General features: G+C 59.0%; 2 protein-coding genes across 9 annotated transcripts in view; one reads left to right on the forward strand and one right to left on the reverse strand.

Moving 5' to 3' along the window:
* EPN2 (epsin 2) overlaps positions 1 to 7,263 on the forward strand; it is a 52,611-nt gene extending 45,348 nt beyond the window's left edge. For all 7 annotated transcript variants that reach the window (XM_055576358.1, XM_055576354.1, XM_055576357.1 and 4 more), the window contains 4 exons: positions 806 to 979; positions 1,221 to 1,307; positions 3,336 to 3,548; positions 4,767 to 7,263. In XM_055576358.1, coding sequence (XP_055432333.1) covers positions 806 to 979; positions 1,221 to 1,307; positions 3,336 to 3,548; positions 4,767 to 5,065 — 773 coding nt within the window. In that variant the 3' untranslated portion in view covers positions 5,066 to 7,263. The remainder of the gene's footprint in view (positions 1 to 805; positions 980 to 1,220; positions 1,308 to 3,335; positions 3,549 to 4,766) is intronic.
* Positions 7,264 to 8,197: 934 nt separating this feature from the next.
* Positions 8,198 to 16,601, reverse strand: B9D1 (B9 domain containing 1). 2 transcript variants are annotated; one of them, XM_055576361.1, is made up of 7 exons: positions 16,436 to 16,592; positions 15,025 to 15,093; positions 14,189 to 14,300; positions 11,388 to 11,484; positions 10,509 to 10,571; positions 8,663 to 8,730; positions 8,198 to 8,394 (listed from the first exon to the last, which is right to left on the reverse strand). In XM_055576361.1, exons 1-7 carry the CDS (start codon positions 16,496 to 16,498, stop codon positions 8,252 to 8,254), a joined length of 615 nt encoding a protein of 204 aa, XP_055432336.1. In that variant the 5' UTR covers positions 16,499 to 16,592; the 3' UTR covers positions 8,198 to 8,251. The 2 variants fall into 2 exon arrangements, with proteins under 2 accessions (XP_055432336.1, XP_055432338.1); XM_055576363.1 differs by lacking the exons at positions 8,198 to 8,394; positions 8,663 to 8,730; positions 10,509 to 10,571 and adding an exon at positions 10,936 to 11,155 and having other exon boundaries at positions 16,436 to 16,601.
* Positions 16,602 to 17,565: the final 964 nt, after the last annotated feature.

Genomic DNA, 17,565 nt, shown 5'->3' on the forward strand with positions numbered 1-17,565 from the left:
GTGTGGGGATGGAGCTCCTGCATGTCCCGGAAAGCACAAATCAGAGGAAAATCCCGGGGGTCCTGCCCCATCCCTGTTGAGAACTTCTCCATTCTTCAAGTGACTCCTTAAGGAGGGTGAAGGGAAAGTCCGCAAGTGAGAAGATGTTTGTAACTCATGAAGAGAATCAGCAGCCAGATGTGGAAAGAACCCCACCGATGAGCATGATAGGGAAAAGCAACCCCTCAGGAGGCGAACAGAGTCAGCACCTCATGGGGGGCAAGGGGAGTTGTGAGGGGCTCCTGGGGAGCGGCGGCCACACAAGCACACCCGCCTCGCCTTCTCTGTCTCAGAGCGGAACATCGCACAGCAGGAAAGCAGCACAGCTGAGCCTCCCAAATAAAACACGTGAACACAGCCTTGTGGCATGTCTGCTGGGCACCTGATTCAGGGGCCCCGCACCGCTCGCCTAGGGGAGGTGCTGGCCACTGGGACGGGGCACAGGGGCATGGTGTGGGCACCTGTAATGCTCCGAGGAGGGAGAGCCAGCACATGGGTGCTCTTGGAGTCAGCCCCCTCCCCAAGGACAGTTTCAGGGCATAGAAGTCTGTCTGTCCTTCAGGGAAGGGCCTGTCCAGACCCGCCTAGTGGCTGTGGTGGTGTCCAGGTGTGTGCCCTGTGCTCTCTGAAGCACACGGGTCTGCCAGCAGGCTCTGCGGCCCTCTCCCCCCGGGTGCTCCTACCACCCAGGCTGGCCCTCCCCCTCTCACTCCGGCTGCCCAGCCATTTCACTGGGCATCTTCGAGCCAACCCTACCTCTCCACAGGTGCCAAGCCAGCCGCCTCCGTCGACCCGTGGGGGGCACCCACAGGAGCCGGCACACACTCTGCTCCCAAGGGCTCGGACCCCTGGGCTGCCCCACAGCAGCCAGCCCCCAGCGCTGGGAAAGCCGCTGACCCCTGGGCTGCAGCCTCGGCTGCCAAGCCTGTGTCTTCCTCTGGTGAGACCCCCTTCCTGGCTCCTCTGCTTCAGTCTGAGCACCCCACTCTGCATGGGGAGTCCCTCTCCTGGTCCCCGCCCTGCCCACCTGGTAACCCAAGCCTGTGCTTCACCTCCCTTTCCTCAGCTGGCTCTCCGGTTCTCCCCACAAGGGGCAGAGATGCCTGCCCACCCCGGCCCAGGTGGGCAGTGGAAGGCAGGGAGTGGAGGCCCCCTGCAGTCACCACCACTCTTTCCCCCAGGGTCCTTCGATCTCTTCAGTAATCTGAATGGTACAATTAAAGATGACTTCTCTGAATTTGACAACCTCCGAACTTCAAAAAAAGCAGGTACATGAGGTGGTGGTGGTTTCCGCACGGTCCTATGCCCTTGGCCAACCCCGTCTCTGCAGGGATGACAGTCGTGAGCCCAGTGACTCCACACGCTTCCCTCTTGTCTGACTCAGAGCTGGAGTGACTCGGGGCAGCAGTGGATGCCCTTGAGCTTTCTGTCCTGTCGCTGGGCCGCCTCAGCCTCATGCCCTGGGGCTGCCTGCAGAGGCTACTGCCCTGGCTTCCAGCCCCGCATGGCTCCTGCCCCACCTCCATCTGCGTCTTTCCTCCCAGCTCCCCAGAGGTGCCCCCTTTTCTAGACCACTCAGGTCTCTGTATAGGCAGGCATCTTTGACACAGACACACACACACACAGGTATATGCACGCACAGAGACACATGCTCACACACACAAACATATACACATGCATATACATGCGTACATGTGCGCACACACAGACATGCACACACACACAGACATGTACACACACACACAAGTGCGTGTGCAGATGTACACACAGATATATGCACACGCAGACATATATCCACATACATACAAACATGCACACACATACATACACACTTGTGCGCATGCACACTCAGAGATATATGCACACACAAACACACACAAGCAGCTCCTGAACTGCCCACCAGCCGCTGTGCAGGAGGCCTGATACCTCCTCGTGTGCCCCTAGGCTGGGAGGGGTCAGGGTGGCGGGCCGAGGAAGGGGCCGGATGCCCTCTTTACACACGGCACAGGGCTGGGGACAGAGCATCCCCAGAGCCACCCCTCTTGCCAGAGCAACTTTTCTCCTTGCTCTCTCCTCTCGGCTCCCCCTCCCCATTTCCCACTGCCTCCTGTGCCTCCCCCAGCAGCCAGGCTGGGCTGGTTGAAGGTACGGGCAGCCTGGCACCCTGCACCACCCCCAGGCCTTGCACATCGAGGGGCCGGAAGCGCCTTAGAACTGCTGCTTCCTGGGCTCTTTGTCTTGCCACATGAAGAAAGCAGCAAGCTTCCATGTGTCCTCCACAGCCAAAGCACAACCTAATTGTCCATACCTGCTCCCTGCGCCTAGTGAGAAGTCTGAACACGCTTCCCTGGGCCTGCGAAGTGTTTACCCCGACTCCAGAGGAGTTCCACTGTATGAATAGAAAGTTTGGAAACGCTTACGGAAGAAAATGAGAATCATTTCCAATTCTTCCATGTGCTCGTGGCCACCGAGCTTCATTCCAGTACTTTTCCTGAGCTATTACGTACGGCCTTTGTCGTTGGAACTCACAGTGGCGTGAGAGAGTCCAATCCTGCCCCCATGACTTTTTGGAAAAACAGATTGAAAACATTTTCTCTGAGCATTACAAATCCTTTAGAAATAGCTCTGTAGAATCTCAGCGATGTTACTGAATTTTTCACTTAGGGGAGGACGTTTCAGGCTGACTTCCAGGTTGTGTGTCTCTGTGTGGTATTTCTCGAGACCAGGCTCTTAGACGTGAAGCTGCAGGAACAAGGAGCAAAGGCACCACCATTTCTAGGAACCCACATCCACATTACCTTTTCACATCTTGGCAGAACATCCATGTCCTGCTGGCCTATCTCAGCACACCCTCTATTGGGTGAATTTTTAAAAATCATTTGCTTTCTTATTGTTGAGAGATTCATGTCCTTTGTAAAAACTTAAAAAAATGAAAACATCCAAGAGGTGTAATTTACTCACGCGTAGCCACCAACCCACAATGCTGTTGTCGTGTGTGGAGATGGTGCCGTGCTGTTGGTCCCTGCTTCTCTTGGTTGGTCTCTCTCTCCTCACACCTTCTGTCCCTGGATTCGGGTCTGATGGTGCGAGCCCTGCCCTGTGGCTGCTGGCAGCTCCAGTTTGGGGCTGTTGGGAAAGCTCTGCCATGAACGTCCTATCCTCTGGAGCAGCTGTGCACGTCCCCAGCGAGGCAGCATCTGAGGACATCTGGGTTCTGGATACTGCAGGGTGGGATGCACCTGTCCTGGGCCCCCGCCCTCCAAGCTCACTGGTCCATGTGTGTCCTTATCTTGCAGCCAAGGCAGCCTCTCCGCCGACCCAGAACAGTGGAACCTCCAGCCCTGATCCCTTTGAGTCTCAGCCCCTGACTGTCGCCTCGAGCAAGCCCAGTAGTGCCCGGAAAACCCCAGAGTCCTTCCTGGGCCCCAACGCGGCCCTGGTCAACCTGGACTCACTGGTGACCAGGCCAGCCCCGCCAGCACAGGCCCTCAACCCCTTCCTGGCACCAGGTATGTGGCTTCCTGGGTTCCCCCAGCCGTCCACCCTTTTTGAGAGTGGCCCTGGGGCAGGCCTGTGGGCGCTGACCTCCCCTCCAGCCCTGGATGGACTTTTCCCACAGGCCGTAGGCAGATGGGGAGCACGCCCTGGAGCACCCGCATCCTGGGCTAGCACTGGTGCCTCTCGGGGCCCTTGTGAGGGCTGGAAAACAGCCCCTCCTCTCAGTTGAGACCACAGAGCAGAAGCTGCCCCTGGCTTGGTGCCCCCAGCCAGGGAGACCCTCTAGCGAGCACGAGTTTGGGACAGTGCTGGGGGCCAGGGGAGCCAGGGTTGGCTGCCCCTACTTTGGGTGAGTGTACCTGGGTCCTCTGCTGAGCCGTGCTCCAGGGACCCTCACTTTGCCCCTGCCCTGGGTTCTGCCTCTACTGGGGCCGGAACTCTGCCCTCTGTCCCAAGCCCATCCTCCCTGCTGGTGGGCTCTCCACCCGCAGGGGCTCCACAAGGCTGCAGGACAGGCCCCAGCCCTTGAGTCGGTGGCCAGGGCCCCATGTCCCGCCCCAGTCCCGAGTCCCAGTGTGCTCACACCCTCAGCTGCGTGAGCCGCTCACCATCCCTGCCACGTGCTCTGTCCCACCAGCCTGGCTGTCTTGCTTCTCCCCGGGTGGGAGGGTCAGATCTACCCTTCAGCCCCAGTCCAGGCAACCCTCTTCCTTAAGGAAGCCCCCGCCCTTCCCTGAGTTTTCCTTGGGCTCTACAAGGACAGGAACGGGTCACATTCCGGGCATCTGGCCTGAGGACTTGGCAGGGCTGAGCTCTCAGAGCCTCGAGCAAAAGTGCAGAACCCCCAGCCATGAGCTCCTGAAGGGATAGGGGTCTGCGTCTCTCCTTGACTGTGGGACTTCTCAGAGATTTCAGGTTAGGGTCCCCAGGTACAGCATGTGGGGACTGCTTTCAGGCTGCGCTGCTCGTCCCGCCTCCCCCGTGGCTCCCCTCTCTCCCCGCACCTGTGGCTGCTGCTGACGGTGCCCAGGGTGCCAGCCTGGAGTAGGCGCTGGGCCCTGTCAGCCTGGCCCATCACTTGGCTCCTCACAGCCTGAGTTTCCTCCTCTGGACATCACGCCCAGAGGCGGGGCTGCCTGGGTGGCCTCCCTGGCATTGTAGTCCAGCCCCGGGGCCCAGGGACGCTGCTGCTCTGCCCACAGCCACTGCCTCTCCCACTCTCTCCCCAGGTGCCGCCACGGCCTCGGCCCCTGTCAACCCCTTCCAGGTGAACCAGCCGCAGCCGCTGACGCTGAACCAGCTGCGGGGGAGCCCAGTGCTAGGGGGCAGTGCGTCCTTTGGTCCTAGCCCAGGCGTGGAGCCTGTGGCTGTGGCCTCCATGACCTCCGCGGCCTCCCACCCAGGCCTGGGGGCCAGCAGCTCCTCCCTGCCTCCTCTGGGCCCTGCTGCGATGAACATGGTGGGCAGCCTGGGTGTACCCCCGTCGGCGACTCAGGCCACCGGCACAACCAACCCATTCCTCCTCTAGTGCCCGGCCAGGACCCGTGCAGAGCATCCGTGCCGAGGACGCCGAGCAGGGACTGTCACTTGTGGAAGGGGTCGGAGAGCAGGGGGATGGGTGTCAGGGCGTCCTGTCCAGCTTCCTAAGCAGAGGGTGTCTCTGTGGTCCCGGGCCTCAGTCTGAGGGGTGAGCAGTGGTAGCAGACAGAGGCATCACACAGCATGCGGGTTCCTGGGCCCGTGTCCTGTGGGGGCCCCCTGACCCAGCCTGGCCACCCCGTTGCCTCCGTGGGGATCTGCCAGCTCTCGGGGGCTTGGCCGAGGCGGCGGCCATGTGAAGTGCCAGTCCAGCCTCAGCCCAGGGTCTCTGGGACACTCTCGCCCGGGACCTGGCCCCCACCCCTAGCCCCAGCGACACCCCGGGCAGCCCCAGGCATGGACCGGATGGAGTGCCGGCACCCTCAGACACTGACTTTTTGGGGACGCAGTTGTGCGTGTTTTACTTTTCTTTGACTCGTGCGTGAGTTCAAAGTGAACGCCACCACCGTGGAACAACTCTTGAATTAAATCCACTAGAGAAGCTTTAAACTAACCCGAGCGTAGCCCTGCCACGTGCTCCATGCTTGTATGCGTTTGCACAGATTTTGTTTAGTACAGTTTCATATTTGAGTTTGCAGAATTATCAAATAGTCTTTTTTTGGCTAATATTTTTATAACGTGGTTCTTATTTAACTGTCTAGTTTTGATAGAATTTACCAGGTCTGGCTAAATTAAGATATTGGCAGTGTCATGTTAGTGGTTTAAATTCTCTTATTTATGGTTTTAACTCTGTAAGAAAATTTAAATACGAAGAGACAAAATGCCTTATGGAAAAACTAAAGCAAATTCTTTATAGGAAAAATATGGGAATTTGATTACACATAAAAGATATTAAAAAAGAAAAACCTACAATAGTAACAAAAAATTGTAGCCTCTAGTTGCCTTTTCCTTTAACTCCCTTTTTTGGTAAATTACCAAACTGACTTTCAGCCTTTTTGGCTAGATCTAAGAGAGAGGCTATTTTTCTTACTGATGTACCAACATAAAAGTTAAAGACAAAATCTAACATATGAATGTGACTCACCAGGTTTTATCAGCTAACTTCTGTGACTGAAGGCATGCACAGTTAACAGAACTTGCGTTTACAGTGGAAACATGGGATGGAACCCTGTCTCTGTGACCTCCCCCTTAGCTCCACCCTCAGGGCAGAGGTGGGGACAGTGCTGGCGGCTTGTTGGGGCAGTGGGGCTCTACTGTGGCTCCTGAGACAGCCCTAGGCTGACGGTCTGCGGCCCAAGCCTGGCTCCCACACACTCACCTGCCCTCCAGACACATGTTGTGATGTAGAAATAACCATCTCTTTCTTTGGAGAGGATCAAAAATCACTCTTACACAGAAAAGATATTAACAAACATGCACTAATCTTACCTCCCTCTCCCCTGCTTCCTTTGCCCCACCCACCACAATTTAAAAAAGTATTAAGTCACAAAGAAGAGACTCACTCCTCCCCAGAGCAGGGACATTGGCCCCGAGTCCCATGTCTGGACAGCTAGCCTGGTGGGCAAGTGAGTCTCCATTTCCACAGTGGACGTCTCGCCTCCGGCACCAAGGGCAGTTAACACCAGGTCCCTCTGCTTGCAGTGCTGGGCACGGGAGGCTGACAGAGCAACCTGGAGAGCTCACTCTGCTCCTCCTTTCGGAGGCCACCTCCAGCCCAGAGACCTGGGCTGGACTGTGGGCTCCTGAGTCATCAGGAAGACCGGACCGGCTCTCCTCTCCCAGCGGCCCAGGGGAGAGCGGGCTTAGGGCAAGATATTCCCCCAGGGAGGGATGGGCTGACGCCTGCACAGGTGGTAGGACCACACTACTGGGTGCTGGGGCCACTCCTCATCAGTTAAGAGCCCTTCCTGACGTGACATGGGCCTCCAAGGCCCAAGCAGCCTCAGCTCCCGCCCCCGATCAGACCCGTCCCCAGGCACCTCTTCCCATTGCCCGTTGCACTGATCATGAAGCCACTGGCACTGCCAGAGTGTGGGATGTGTGCCATCAAGCGCCCTCCTGCCCAGGTGCCATGGTGGGGGTGTCACCCAGCCATTCTCAGTCCAGGGGCAGGTGGCTGGTTTTGAACTCGTATTGATTATTGATACTTATTTACTGTATAAATATAATTTATCATTTGTATCATGATGCGGTTTCTGGCTGTGTCCTTCCCCTGCCTCCACCCTCATCAATCCTGAAACACTGTGAGGGGCCGGCTCAGGAGCCAGTTCCCACCTGGACCCAGCTTGGCCACTGAGCTGGTCCCAATGCCTGTGTGAGCCTGAGCATCAGGGAAGGAGTGGACTGGGGAGCTGGGGAGCTCCTGTACAGTCAAGGTCATGACGAGGGGCTGAGAGAGAGGCCATGTCAGGGAGGGACCGTCCAGGTGGATGGGGATGTGTCAAGGGTGGCTGGAGTCTGGTGGCCATAGGCTGGTCTGACGGCCAGGGGTGTTCTGGAAGCTGGGATGGGGCCACAGGGGATGCGCCTGCGGAGCAGAGGCCAGAGCAGGAGAGGACTCCTCATGCAGACAAGGCCAGCGTCCTGCCTGTTCCAGGGAGCACAATGAGTTGGGGCAGGGAGAGTGGCCCTGAGTAGCATAAACTTCTGGTTTCCGGAGGAACTGGGGGAACATGAGCCGGCAGCTCCCTTCAAATCCTGCCAAGGAGAGAACACTGGGCGAGCCCTGTGACCTGCTCGGAGGGCTCCCCTGAAGCTGCCAGCGGGCGGTCAGGTGGCCTGGCGTTGGCTGAGGGCAAGTGGGTTCTCCCCCTGCAATACCACCCACCTAGGGAGGCTCTCAGCCCGTCCCCTGTCCAAGGGTGGCAGGCATCCATGGAACTGGAGCCACGGAGCATGGTCAGTTTGACACGTGCCAGGCACCGAGCAGGCAGGTTTTAGGGCCGAACGTGTCGAGGTGTGAGGGGCACACAGCTGTGAGCCGTTGAGATCAGTGTTGAGTCCAAGCGCGCGTGCTGGTGGCTGTTCTGTGCAGCGGCCATGGGCAGTGCCCTCTGAGGTGAGGCCCGGGCCCTGCTCCCAGGGGATGTGCTGTGAAAGTCGGCGCAGCCCTAGCCCAGGCTCTGTGAAAAGGTTACACTTTATTATACGATTGCTGGGCAGAGGGCTGTTGCCTTCACCGGGGGAGGCCCTGGGGTGGGCTGGGCCCCGAGACGCCCTGCGTGTCCGGAGGCCCGGTGTCATAGCCCAGCTTCCTCATGTCCTTGGTCACCACGTTGAAGAGGAGAGTGACGAAGCCCTGGGAGCGGACACGGGTCACTGGGGACAGAAGGACAGAGTCAGCCGAGCTGGGTCAGAGACAGATCCAAGCTGCTTTGGGAATCAACAGCCTCCGTGTTCCCTCCTGGAAAGTGGGGGCAACACTGCCCAGCCCACATTCCTCCCTGGGAGAAGGGGCTGCCCCAGGGATGGGGCGATGGAACTGGCAACCCTTCTGAGCTGGGCCCTGCTCCACCCATCTGACTCCTGGGGGCCCACCTGGTCCCTTCCAGGCCCACCCTGCCCAGGGTGAGGGGTGAACCTTTACCTTCCCGGCCTTCCCCCTGAGCCACCACTTTGGGGTCTGTGTACTCGGGCCGCCGTCCCATGAACCAGCTGGGAAGACAGGGGAGCGGGTGAGCAAGGAGCTTGGGGGTCCTGCAGACATGGCATGGGCTCTCCCTTCAGCCCTTTCCCGGGGAAGAGCCTCCCCACACCACCCTCCTCCTCAGCTGGACGCCGTCCACGGGTACGGTCATTGTGGGCAAAAGCAGAGGGAGGGCTAGGGTTGGGAGGGTGCACGGCCTGAACCCAGAGGGCCCCACCCCGGAGTCCAGCAGCCATCCTTGGGGGTGGGCAGAGGGACAAGATCGGGGCTCTCCGATGTCCTCCTAGTAGAGCGGGACCCTAGACTAGTCACTTCCCGACTCTGGGCCCTAGTGTTCTCAAGTGTCCCGGGGATGTGATCACGGGCCCAACCTGACGGGGCTCTGGCCAAGATGTCTGTGCCCCCTGCCTGGGCAGTGTCCTGCCACCTCGCTCCCAATGGCAGGGAGGTGGTACTGGCCTGGGTCCTTTACACCCCCACAGGCACCAAGGGATGTGGCCGTGGCAGCTCGGGAGGAGCCTCACTGTTTGCGCCTCAGTTTCCCCGTCGGAGGAGCAGGGCTCCACCTGTACCTGCCTCCCAGGCTGCGCTGAGGACCAAGCTGGGGAAGCAGCCCCCCGGGGCTGGCATGTGCCAAGCAGATGCTGCTGTAGGAGCACCAGCGGCTCCTTGGGGCAGGGACATGCCTGAGTCGCCCATGTGGTGGCATCTTGAGGAAACCCTTGAGCATCAGATTGGAGGGGCTGAGTGATGGCCCCAGGGATACCAGGTCCTGTTGAGAGAACTTAACGTCTTTGGTTTTAAGCCACCACATCTGTGGTAACTGGTCAGTGGCCACAGGAAGCAGTCGCAGGGGAGTGGGTAGGCAGCAGGCTGAGGAAGGGTGCTTGGGAGCAGAGCACCCAGAGGGGCTGCGTGGAGGGGCTGCTTGGCCAGCTTCTCAGTGGCCTCCAAGGGCCCTGGCCTGTGGAGGTCTGTCGATTCAGCTGCTGCCCTGGGTTCCATCATCCAAGCTCATACAGTCCAGCCGGGGCAAGAGCGCCCCCTGCCCACCTCCCCCCCGACCCCCCCAGCAAGAAGAGCAGGAGACACCCCTGCTACCACCTGGTCAGCAATGAGGTCTTCCCTAGCCAGAAGCCCCTTCCTCAGGGAGATGGAACATGGGGGCCCAAAGTTCTCCCCCAAGCAGTGTGGACATGGCCAGGATGTGTGGACCCACAAGGCCCTTGACACCCCGCAGCTGCCCCGTGGGTGGTGATGTCACCTCCAGCCGACGCTGGCCCCATCACAGTGGCTTCCGGAGGAGCTCCCAGGGGCAGCAAGCACCCAGCCATGCTCCCCAGGCCTCAGAGCTCAGGAAGCTTCCTCAAGCCAGCAAGGCTCCAGCCACGTTCCCCTCATCCTGCCCGTCCACCCAGCAGCTGAGCTGACTGTTCTCCATCCCTACCCCCGACAGCCAGCCAGGCCCAGCCACCTTCCAGCTCCTGTTCAGATAAGGGAAGGGGCCAGAGGCCTCGGCTGGTCTCGCCCAGACCCGGTGTCCAGCCCCCGCTGGCTGTGCTGCCAAGTCCACCACCTACTCCCTGTGCCTACGACCTTCTCTGGGCTCTGCCACGATGGCCCCACCCTTGGCTCTAAGCCCTGCTCAGATGTCACCTCCTGGCAGAGGCCCCTCATGCAGAGGTGTCCAGCATGACAAGGAGGGGTGGGGGAATGTGACAGCCCTCCTTCCGACCACCGAGGCCAGGATGGGCGCCCTGGGGATGGGGGATAGGCGTCTACTCACCTGGTAAACTTTTGCAGTTTAGATGTAGATTCTGGGACAAACATGGGGATGGTCTTTTTGTGCCTGAAACAAATGTTTTCACAGCTGTGCTGAATCAAGGGAAAGTGCTGGAACTTTCTGAGCCTCCAGTGAGGGACAAGCTGGAGTGCCCAGAGGTCAAAGCTGAGGCCGCCTCCAGGGCCAAGTTCCCAAGAGCCCTGCCTGTTTTTAAGGGCCAGAGGATGTGAGGGTTACAGACACCAACCCCAGCTCAACTGCGCCCTCACAGGGTCTTGCCTTTCCCCAAATGTCCCCCTGTGCTGCCCAGATACCTTTCCTCCAGGAAGCCCATGGCAGCCCCCAGGGTCCCACCCGCTGTGATCAGCCAGCGGGTCCTGTCCCAACACCTCTCGGCTGCCTGCTGTGCCTCCTCCCTCCGCCCCCTCTGACCTAGTCCTATTCCTTAGGTCCCGCCTGGTCCCCCTGTGCCCAGACATCCCGTCTGCACTGTGTCTACATCTGTCACGGGGCTTGATGAGACAGAGCCGCAACTCTCCACCCTGCCCACTAATGGGGGCTGCCGAGGGCAGGGCCCTGAGCTCACATGTGTCTGACACGTCGTCCTCAGGCCAGCAGAACTGCGCACAAAGGCGGCAGCCATGCGGGCTCTCGGGAAGGAAAGAAGGAATGAATGTCTCAACTCCAACCCCTGGGGCCTCTCGAAGCCCAGGACACCGCCCACCCCTGCCTCCTCCTAGATGGGGCTGCGCCCCCACCCCTGCAAGGCCCCATCTACTCCCCACCTCCAGGGGGGTTCCTCTGGATAGGAGCCTGGCAGAGGGTGCCCACCTCCCAAAGCTGCGTGGCCAGCAGCCCAGGGAGCATGGAGGGAGGACCTACCGGCCAGGTGAGAGGGGCACGTGCACCGCCCCGTATCCTCGGACCACATCGTTTCCAAACACGTCCGGCCCGTACACGCTGAGCACGATCTGCGGCCCTTCGAACGACAAGGCAGGGGTCAGCCCATGGGGAATCCTGGGAAGAGCAGGGCAGAGAGCAGGGCCATGGTCCTTGAAGCCCCCAGGTGTGGGGCTGACGGAGAACGGGGTGAATGTGGGGACCTCCCACCCCACACCAGGGGCTTCTGCCACTCAGGATTCAGGAGGCGGGAAGAGGGGGGCAGAGCCTGGCGGCTGTCCAGTACTGGCCGATGCCCCGCCTGGGATGCTGTCTGATTCCAATGTCCACAGACCCAGGAAGTCGGCAGGCATCCAAGTGTGATCGGGTGGGGTCCGGTCCTGGGACCTCCTTTTTTGAGGGGGTGTCAGACTCAGGCCAGCAGGGTGGGTCCTGAGAGGGGTGGTGTCCAGTCCAGTCCAGGAGGACAGAGGGGAAGCAGAGGCCTGCACGCCCTTCCTCTGGAATCCTAACTGGAATCCTAACAGTTCCCAGTGTTCCCGGTGGGCAGTCCTGCCCCCTGGAGGCCCAGAAGAGAACTCCCTCCACTCTGGGCCCCTCGGGTGGAGGCAGGAGGTGGCGCGTGGCCAACCCACATGAAGTGCTCCTGGGGCGGGGAGGGCCGTTCAGAGATTGTCACTGCTTTTCCTAAGGTTTCACCACCAAAGCAAGTGTTCCTAGCCTGGTCCTTTGGTTCTGCCTGTGTTCTGAACTTTGTACCATGGGAATGGAACAGTGCATAGATTTCTTTCAGCTTCTTAGACTCAGTGTTCACGGGATGCAACCAAACCATGTCACCTACAGGGTCTGCTCAACTTGGTCCCAAACATCCCAGCATGTTTGTGGGGTGCACAGTCAAGCAGGGGCTCAGCACATGTCCCCCCAGCTGCTTCCCAGGGGCGCAGCACCCACTCCAGCCTTGTTCCCTGAGCCAGCGCTTGACACCCTTCACGACAACTTGGCATCCTCAAGCTTCCTGATTGGGCTGTTCTGGTGCCTGCATTGTGGCCACTCACTTTTTTCTTATATGATTGTATTTAATTTTGACTGTGCTGGGTCTTCATCACTGTGTTAGCTTTTCTCTAGTTGTGGTGAGCAAGGGCTATTCTTTGTTGTGATGTGCGGGTCTTCACTGCGGTGGCTTCTCTTATTGTGGAGCACAGGCTTTAGAAGTTGTGGTTTTGGGCTCAGTAGTTGTGGTGCAGCATGTGGGATCTTCCCGGACTAGGGATCGAACCTGTGTCTCCTGCACTGGCAGGTGGAGTCTCTACTACTGAGCCACCAGGGAAGCCCCTCACTTTAGCTTTAATTTGCATTTTCCTTAATTGTAACTGTTCTTCCTAAAATAAACCTGAGGCCTTGTCCTGTTTATTGGTCACTCAGACCACTCTCAAGTCCCCTTTCCCCTCCTGCGCTGCCCCTTGTCATGAACCAGCTGTCTGCACAGGTTCAGTTCTGCCTGGGGCTCCGTATGGATCTGTCTGTCCCGGTGCCCTCCTCACTGTGCTGTATAATTACAGCTTAGTATCTGGCCGGCAAAAGTCTCGACGGGCATCTCCATCATCTCTGCCAGAATCGGCAAATGCTCCCGGGGGGAGCGGGGGCGGGGCCTCTCTGGAGCGCTGCTTTGCTCCTGGAGCTCAGCAGCTAAATAAAGTTCCATGCTCTGCTGCCTGTCTGATGCCTTCATGTAGTTGTTTTCTGGTTTTGCTTTTAAGTACTCTATTCACCTGTCCTCGGCAGCAGGAGACTGGTACGTTACCTAATGCTGTCTTCCAGGGAGCCAATGAGAGTTTCTTATTCATGGACAGCAGGACGGCCGTCCTGCCCAGGAGGGTCACTGGGCAGCCTCTGCTCTAGACCTGCAACCCCAGACCCTCCACACCCGCTAAGCCTGGGCGCCGGCTGCACGCAGCGTGAAGGCCTGGACTGTGAAATCAGATCCGTGCTCAGCTACTCAAGGTGAAGCTGAAGGCAAATGATGCCACTGTTTTGAGTCTTGGTTTCCTAAACAGGAGAAGAGGTGGAGAGAAGCCTGCCTTCAAGATGGTATCTCACAGCTCAGCCAAGTCCACGTTTGGAGAGCACACACAGCTCTGTGGAGCGAGCCAGGCTTTGCACGCAGCTAGCACTCATGAGTGACTTCACTTTCACTTTTCACTTTCATGCATTAGAGAAGGAAATGGCAACCCACTCCAGTGTTCTTGTCTGGAGAATCCCAGGGACGGGGGAGCCTAGTGGGCTGCCGCCATCTATGGGGTCGCACAGAGTCGGACACAACTGAAGCGACTTAGCAGCAGCAGCACTCATTAAGTGAGAGTGATCACAGACGACCAGATACAGTGGACAACAAACCCTGCAGACACTAGCAAGGAGAACTTTGGGAGGTCAGAGGTAGGACGAGGGCTGGGTGCCCATGGCAGAGAGAAGGGCCTACCCCTGGCTCAGGGCAGGGTCTTGGAGGAGGAGCGGGGGGCTCAGGACTGGCGTGAGCACAGCGGTGATGGATGGGGGAGAGCCGTTGAGGGGCCAGACTGCTGAGCCCCAGACACCAGGCTCTGCCCTTCGCAGGCAGTCGCTGCTCAAGGTTTCAGGCTGGGCTTCACCGACTTCCTCAGAACCTTGGAAAGGTCAAGTGCACACAAATAAGTGGGAAGGAGGGGAAAACAGCCAGGTGTCTGAGAGCACCTGACAAGGCTGGTAGAGGGCCCCAGGGATGAGCAGGACGAGGCCTGCAGACTCACAGCCGTAGGGGTTGGTGCTCTTAAAGGTGACGTCGATGGGGAAGTTCCACACCAGCACCCGCCTCGCATCTTGGCTCTTGGAGGTGATCTGTGAGATGCCTTCCTCCAGCCCCTGCGAGGACAATGACAGTGACGGCCAGTATCCCAGCTCCAGGCTGCCATGTCCTCCCACCGCACCCCCGAGGTGACAGCTGAGAGCTGTTTTCATCACCATCTTCTGCCGAACAGAGGGACCTAAGACGTGACAGAGCGGCTCCCAGGTCTTTGAGGGTTTCTATCCATTAGGGCCTGAAACCTTGAGGCCCCTCCCCTCTCCTGGTGCCCAAGCTCCACCTGCACCTCCTGCAGAGGAGGGGACGGTCCAGCAGGCTGTTGCCCTCTCCCTTGTCATTCTGCCTGGCTAGTTTATTCTACAGCCTTCTACTTGGCCCATCCTCCTGCTTCCTTCAGCTCTACGCTCAGTTACTGTCTTAAAGAGGCCTTTTCTGGCCTCTCATCCCTCCCCTTCCTGCCTTCACTTTCCCCTCAGCACCGCTACTAGCCAACAGCCTGGAGCGTTTACTGCCTCGAGTCTGTCTCCCTCTCAGGCAAGTGGCCCCAGCAAAGCTGAGCTGGTCTGGCTTTGTTCGCTGCAGGGCAGGGCCCAGGAGCGACCATAGCCTTAGGGGTGGATCAGGGATCTCTGCATTCTCTGCCCCGGCCTCACTGGGAACAAACTCACATGTGTGCCACCGGTGAACTCTTAACTGGTTCTAAACTGGGAGGGGAAAGGGTGCAATGGAGCCTTCAGAAACCCCTCCAGTCACAAAAGCTGTGAGTCTGGGGGTCCAGCTTACCGCTGTGGGGGCCCAGTCCTGGCCATACACGAAACAGTACTTGCAGTAGAGGTCGTCGTACTCAGGAAACTGTGGAAATAAGCACACACAGCTTCTGCTCACAGGGACTCATGCTGTGACCACCTGTTAGCTAGGAAGGTACAGCCACCAGCAACTCTGAACATGAGGCACCTGGCGGGCAGGACTGAGAGAGCAGGGTGCGTGGATATGGAGTTCATTGGAGGGTCTGGTCTCAAGATGTGGGATAGTCCAGGGCCCCTGCTGCCCCCAGGCTTTTGCTCAGGCTCTGACATCTGTATGACATGCCCTTCTCATTCCTTCACCTGGAGGAGTACTGGTCACCCTTCAAAACTGACACTTCGGGGAGCCTGCCATGACTTCCAGGTTGTTGGAGCCACATCCCAGCTTCCACAGCCCCTGGTGCTCCATCACAGCACTGACCATGTTTATTTCTCTCAACTCCATTAGACTGTGAACAAGGGACAGGTATGTGGGCCTTCTGTGTCCCTAGCACCTGGCACAGGGTGGGCACAGGAGGGTCTAAGGAATGGTGCCGAAGTGAAAGGTCTAGAAGTCAGGAGCTCCCAGGATACAGGGCTTGGTGGGAGCTGAGGGCCTGCAGAGCGGCCCAAGCAGAGAGGGGGAAGAGTGGGGATGAGGGGCTGCTGAGAACACAGGCACATGTGACCCAGCCCAGCTGAGGCCCCTGCTGGGATAAAGCAGAAGAGGGGAAGCTGGGCTTAGGCACCAGGCCAAGGAGGAGGTGGACAGGGTGGGAGCGTGGGGCAGCGACCCTGATGAAACAGGAAGGCGGGAGATGCCCACTAAGAGACCCCACGGGGCTTTACCTAGACCACCTTGGTTAGTACTCACAATATAATCATAATATTTTAAAAACAGCCTGGAAAGGCAAGTCCAGCAAAGCTTTGACATCAGACCAGGTTTGAAATTCGTTTTGCCACTTCCTTTGGGCAACTTCCCATCTGTAAAATGGGGGTGCAAGTTATACCTACTTCAAAGGGTGGTTGTGAGCACTGGCTGAGCGGGGCTGGGCATGAAGACTGGCATATATCATGTCTTACAGTAGTAACAAACGGTTCTTAGGACATGCAGGGGACTGGAAAGCACTGTCCCCTTCCGTCGGACAGACACACCCTCCGGGTCAGGACAGCTGCCACCATCGCTGTGTCAGACCAACCCGCGCCAGAGGAGCTGAGGGTCGCTGGGTGGATGGAGGCCCCTGCCCGAATCTTCACGCGGGCTCGGCCAACTGTGGCCTCGGCCTGCTCAACCCTCCAGGCCTGTTTCCCCACCGCACTTCGTGGAGGAGGGTCCGCGCGATCTCTCGCCAAGCCTGTCACGCTGGCTCCCTCCCCCGAGGTTCGACCCTGGACAACTCACGGCCGCTCACCTGGGCGCTCTCCACCTGCCCGTTGACCATGAGCAGGAACACGCTGGGGCCCGCGGCCGCCATAGCCGGGCCGCGCGGTTACTAGGAGGCGCCGGGTTGCCCTGGAGACGACGGCGTGGCGCAAGGGACAAGTTTCAGGGAAGCGGGAGCTTCGGGAAAGCGCGCACAAGGCGGCGGCGCGCAGGCGCAGTCGGAGCGGCGCGTTGCGGTGGGAGGAGGGGCTCAGCCGTCCGGTCAGTCTGAGGGGCGGTCGGCGCGAGGAACCCCACGCGAGTGTAGCTGGTGGTGTAGGACCCAGGCCATCGCCCGGGAATGTGTGTCCATTCTGACCACCGCGCTGCCAGCTGGAGTGTGTGACTGGAGCCCGAGGCCGCCGAGGGGCGGGGTCCGGCCGCGCTTCCGAGAGTCCCCGTGGGGCCAGCAGCTCCCTGCCTCGGGTCGACAGATTCTCCCTCGTGCCTTTGAGACCCTCGCCTCCCAAAAGTTTGTTAGACAAACCGAGAAGGGACCTGTAAGGTCCTTAAGCCCAAGACGGCAGGTCTCCGCGTGACGCGGGAAAACGGGCCTCTGAGGGGCCGCCCCAGCACCTTGCCGGTGGGGAGGGCCGAGCCCGCGGGGCTCTGCCGCCCGCCTGCTCTCAGCGCTCACCACTGTTCGCTTTTGCACATTGATTACTGTGACAGCTCCAGCCAGTGCCGCCTCTCCCCCCAGCCCTACGCCACGAACACCAGGGCTGTGCCAGCCCCGTGTCCCGGTTGCCTGAGCACTGGTGGCAGCTTGTGGAGTGGATGGATAATTGAAGACGTCTGCTGCTGCTAAGTCGCTTCAGTCGTGTCCGACTCTGCGACCCCACGACGGCAGCCCACTAGGCTCCCCCGTCCCTGGGAATCTCCAGGCAAGAACACTGGAGTGGGTTGCCATTTCCTTCTCCAATGCATGAAAGTGAAAAGTGAAAGTGAAGTTGCTCAGTCGTGTCCGACTCTTAGCGACCCCATGGACTGCTGCCTACCAGGCTCCTCCGTCCATTGAATTTTCCAGGCAAGAGTACTGGAGTGTGAATACGTCTCCATTGCGCAATATCAAAGCTATGGTTTTTCCAGTAGTCATGCATGGAGGATGTGAGAGTTGGA

The sequence above is a fragment of the Bubalus kerabau genome, chromosome 4 (genome assembly GCF_029407905.1).
Source record: "Bubalus kerabau isolate K-KA32 ecotype Philippines breed swamp buffalo chromosome 4, PCC_UOA_SB_1v2, whole genome shotgun sequence".
Taxonomy (NCBI): Eukaryota; Metazoa; Chordata; class Mammalia; order Artiodactyla; family Bovidae; genus Bubalus; species Bubalus kerabau.

Excerpts from the sequence above, each read along its gene's own strand:
- B9D1 (XM_055576361.1), bottom strand. The coding sequence starts at position 16,498 with ATGGCGGCCGCGGGCCCCAGCGTGTTCCTGCTCATGGTCAACGGGCAG. Across the intron at positions 10,572-11,387 it reads GTGCCCCTCTCACCTGGCCG|GCACAAAAAGACCATCCCCA; the intron begins GTAGGTCCTCCC and ends CATTTGTTTCAG. Across the intron at positions 8,395-8,662 it reads TCAGGGGGAAGGCCGGGAAG|TGACCCGTGTCCGCTCCCAG; the intron begins GTAAAGGTTCAC and ends TTCTGTCCCCAG.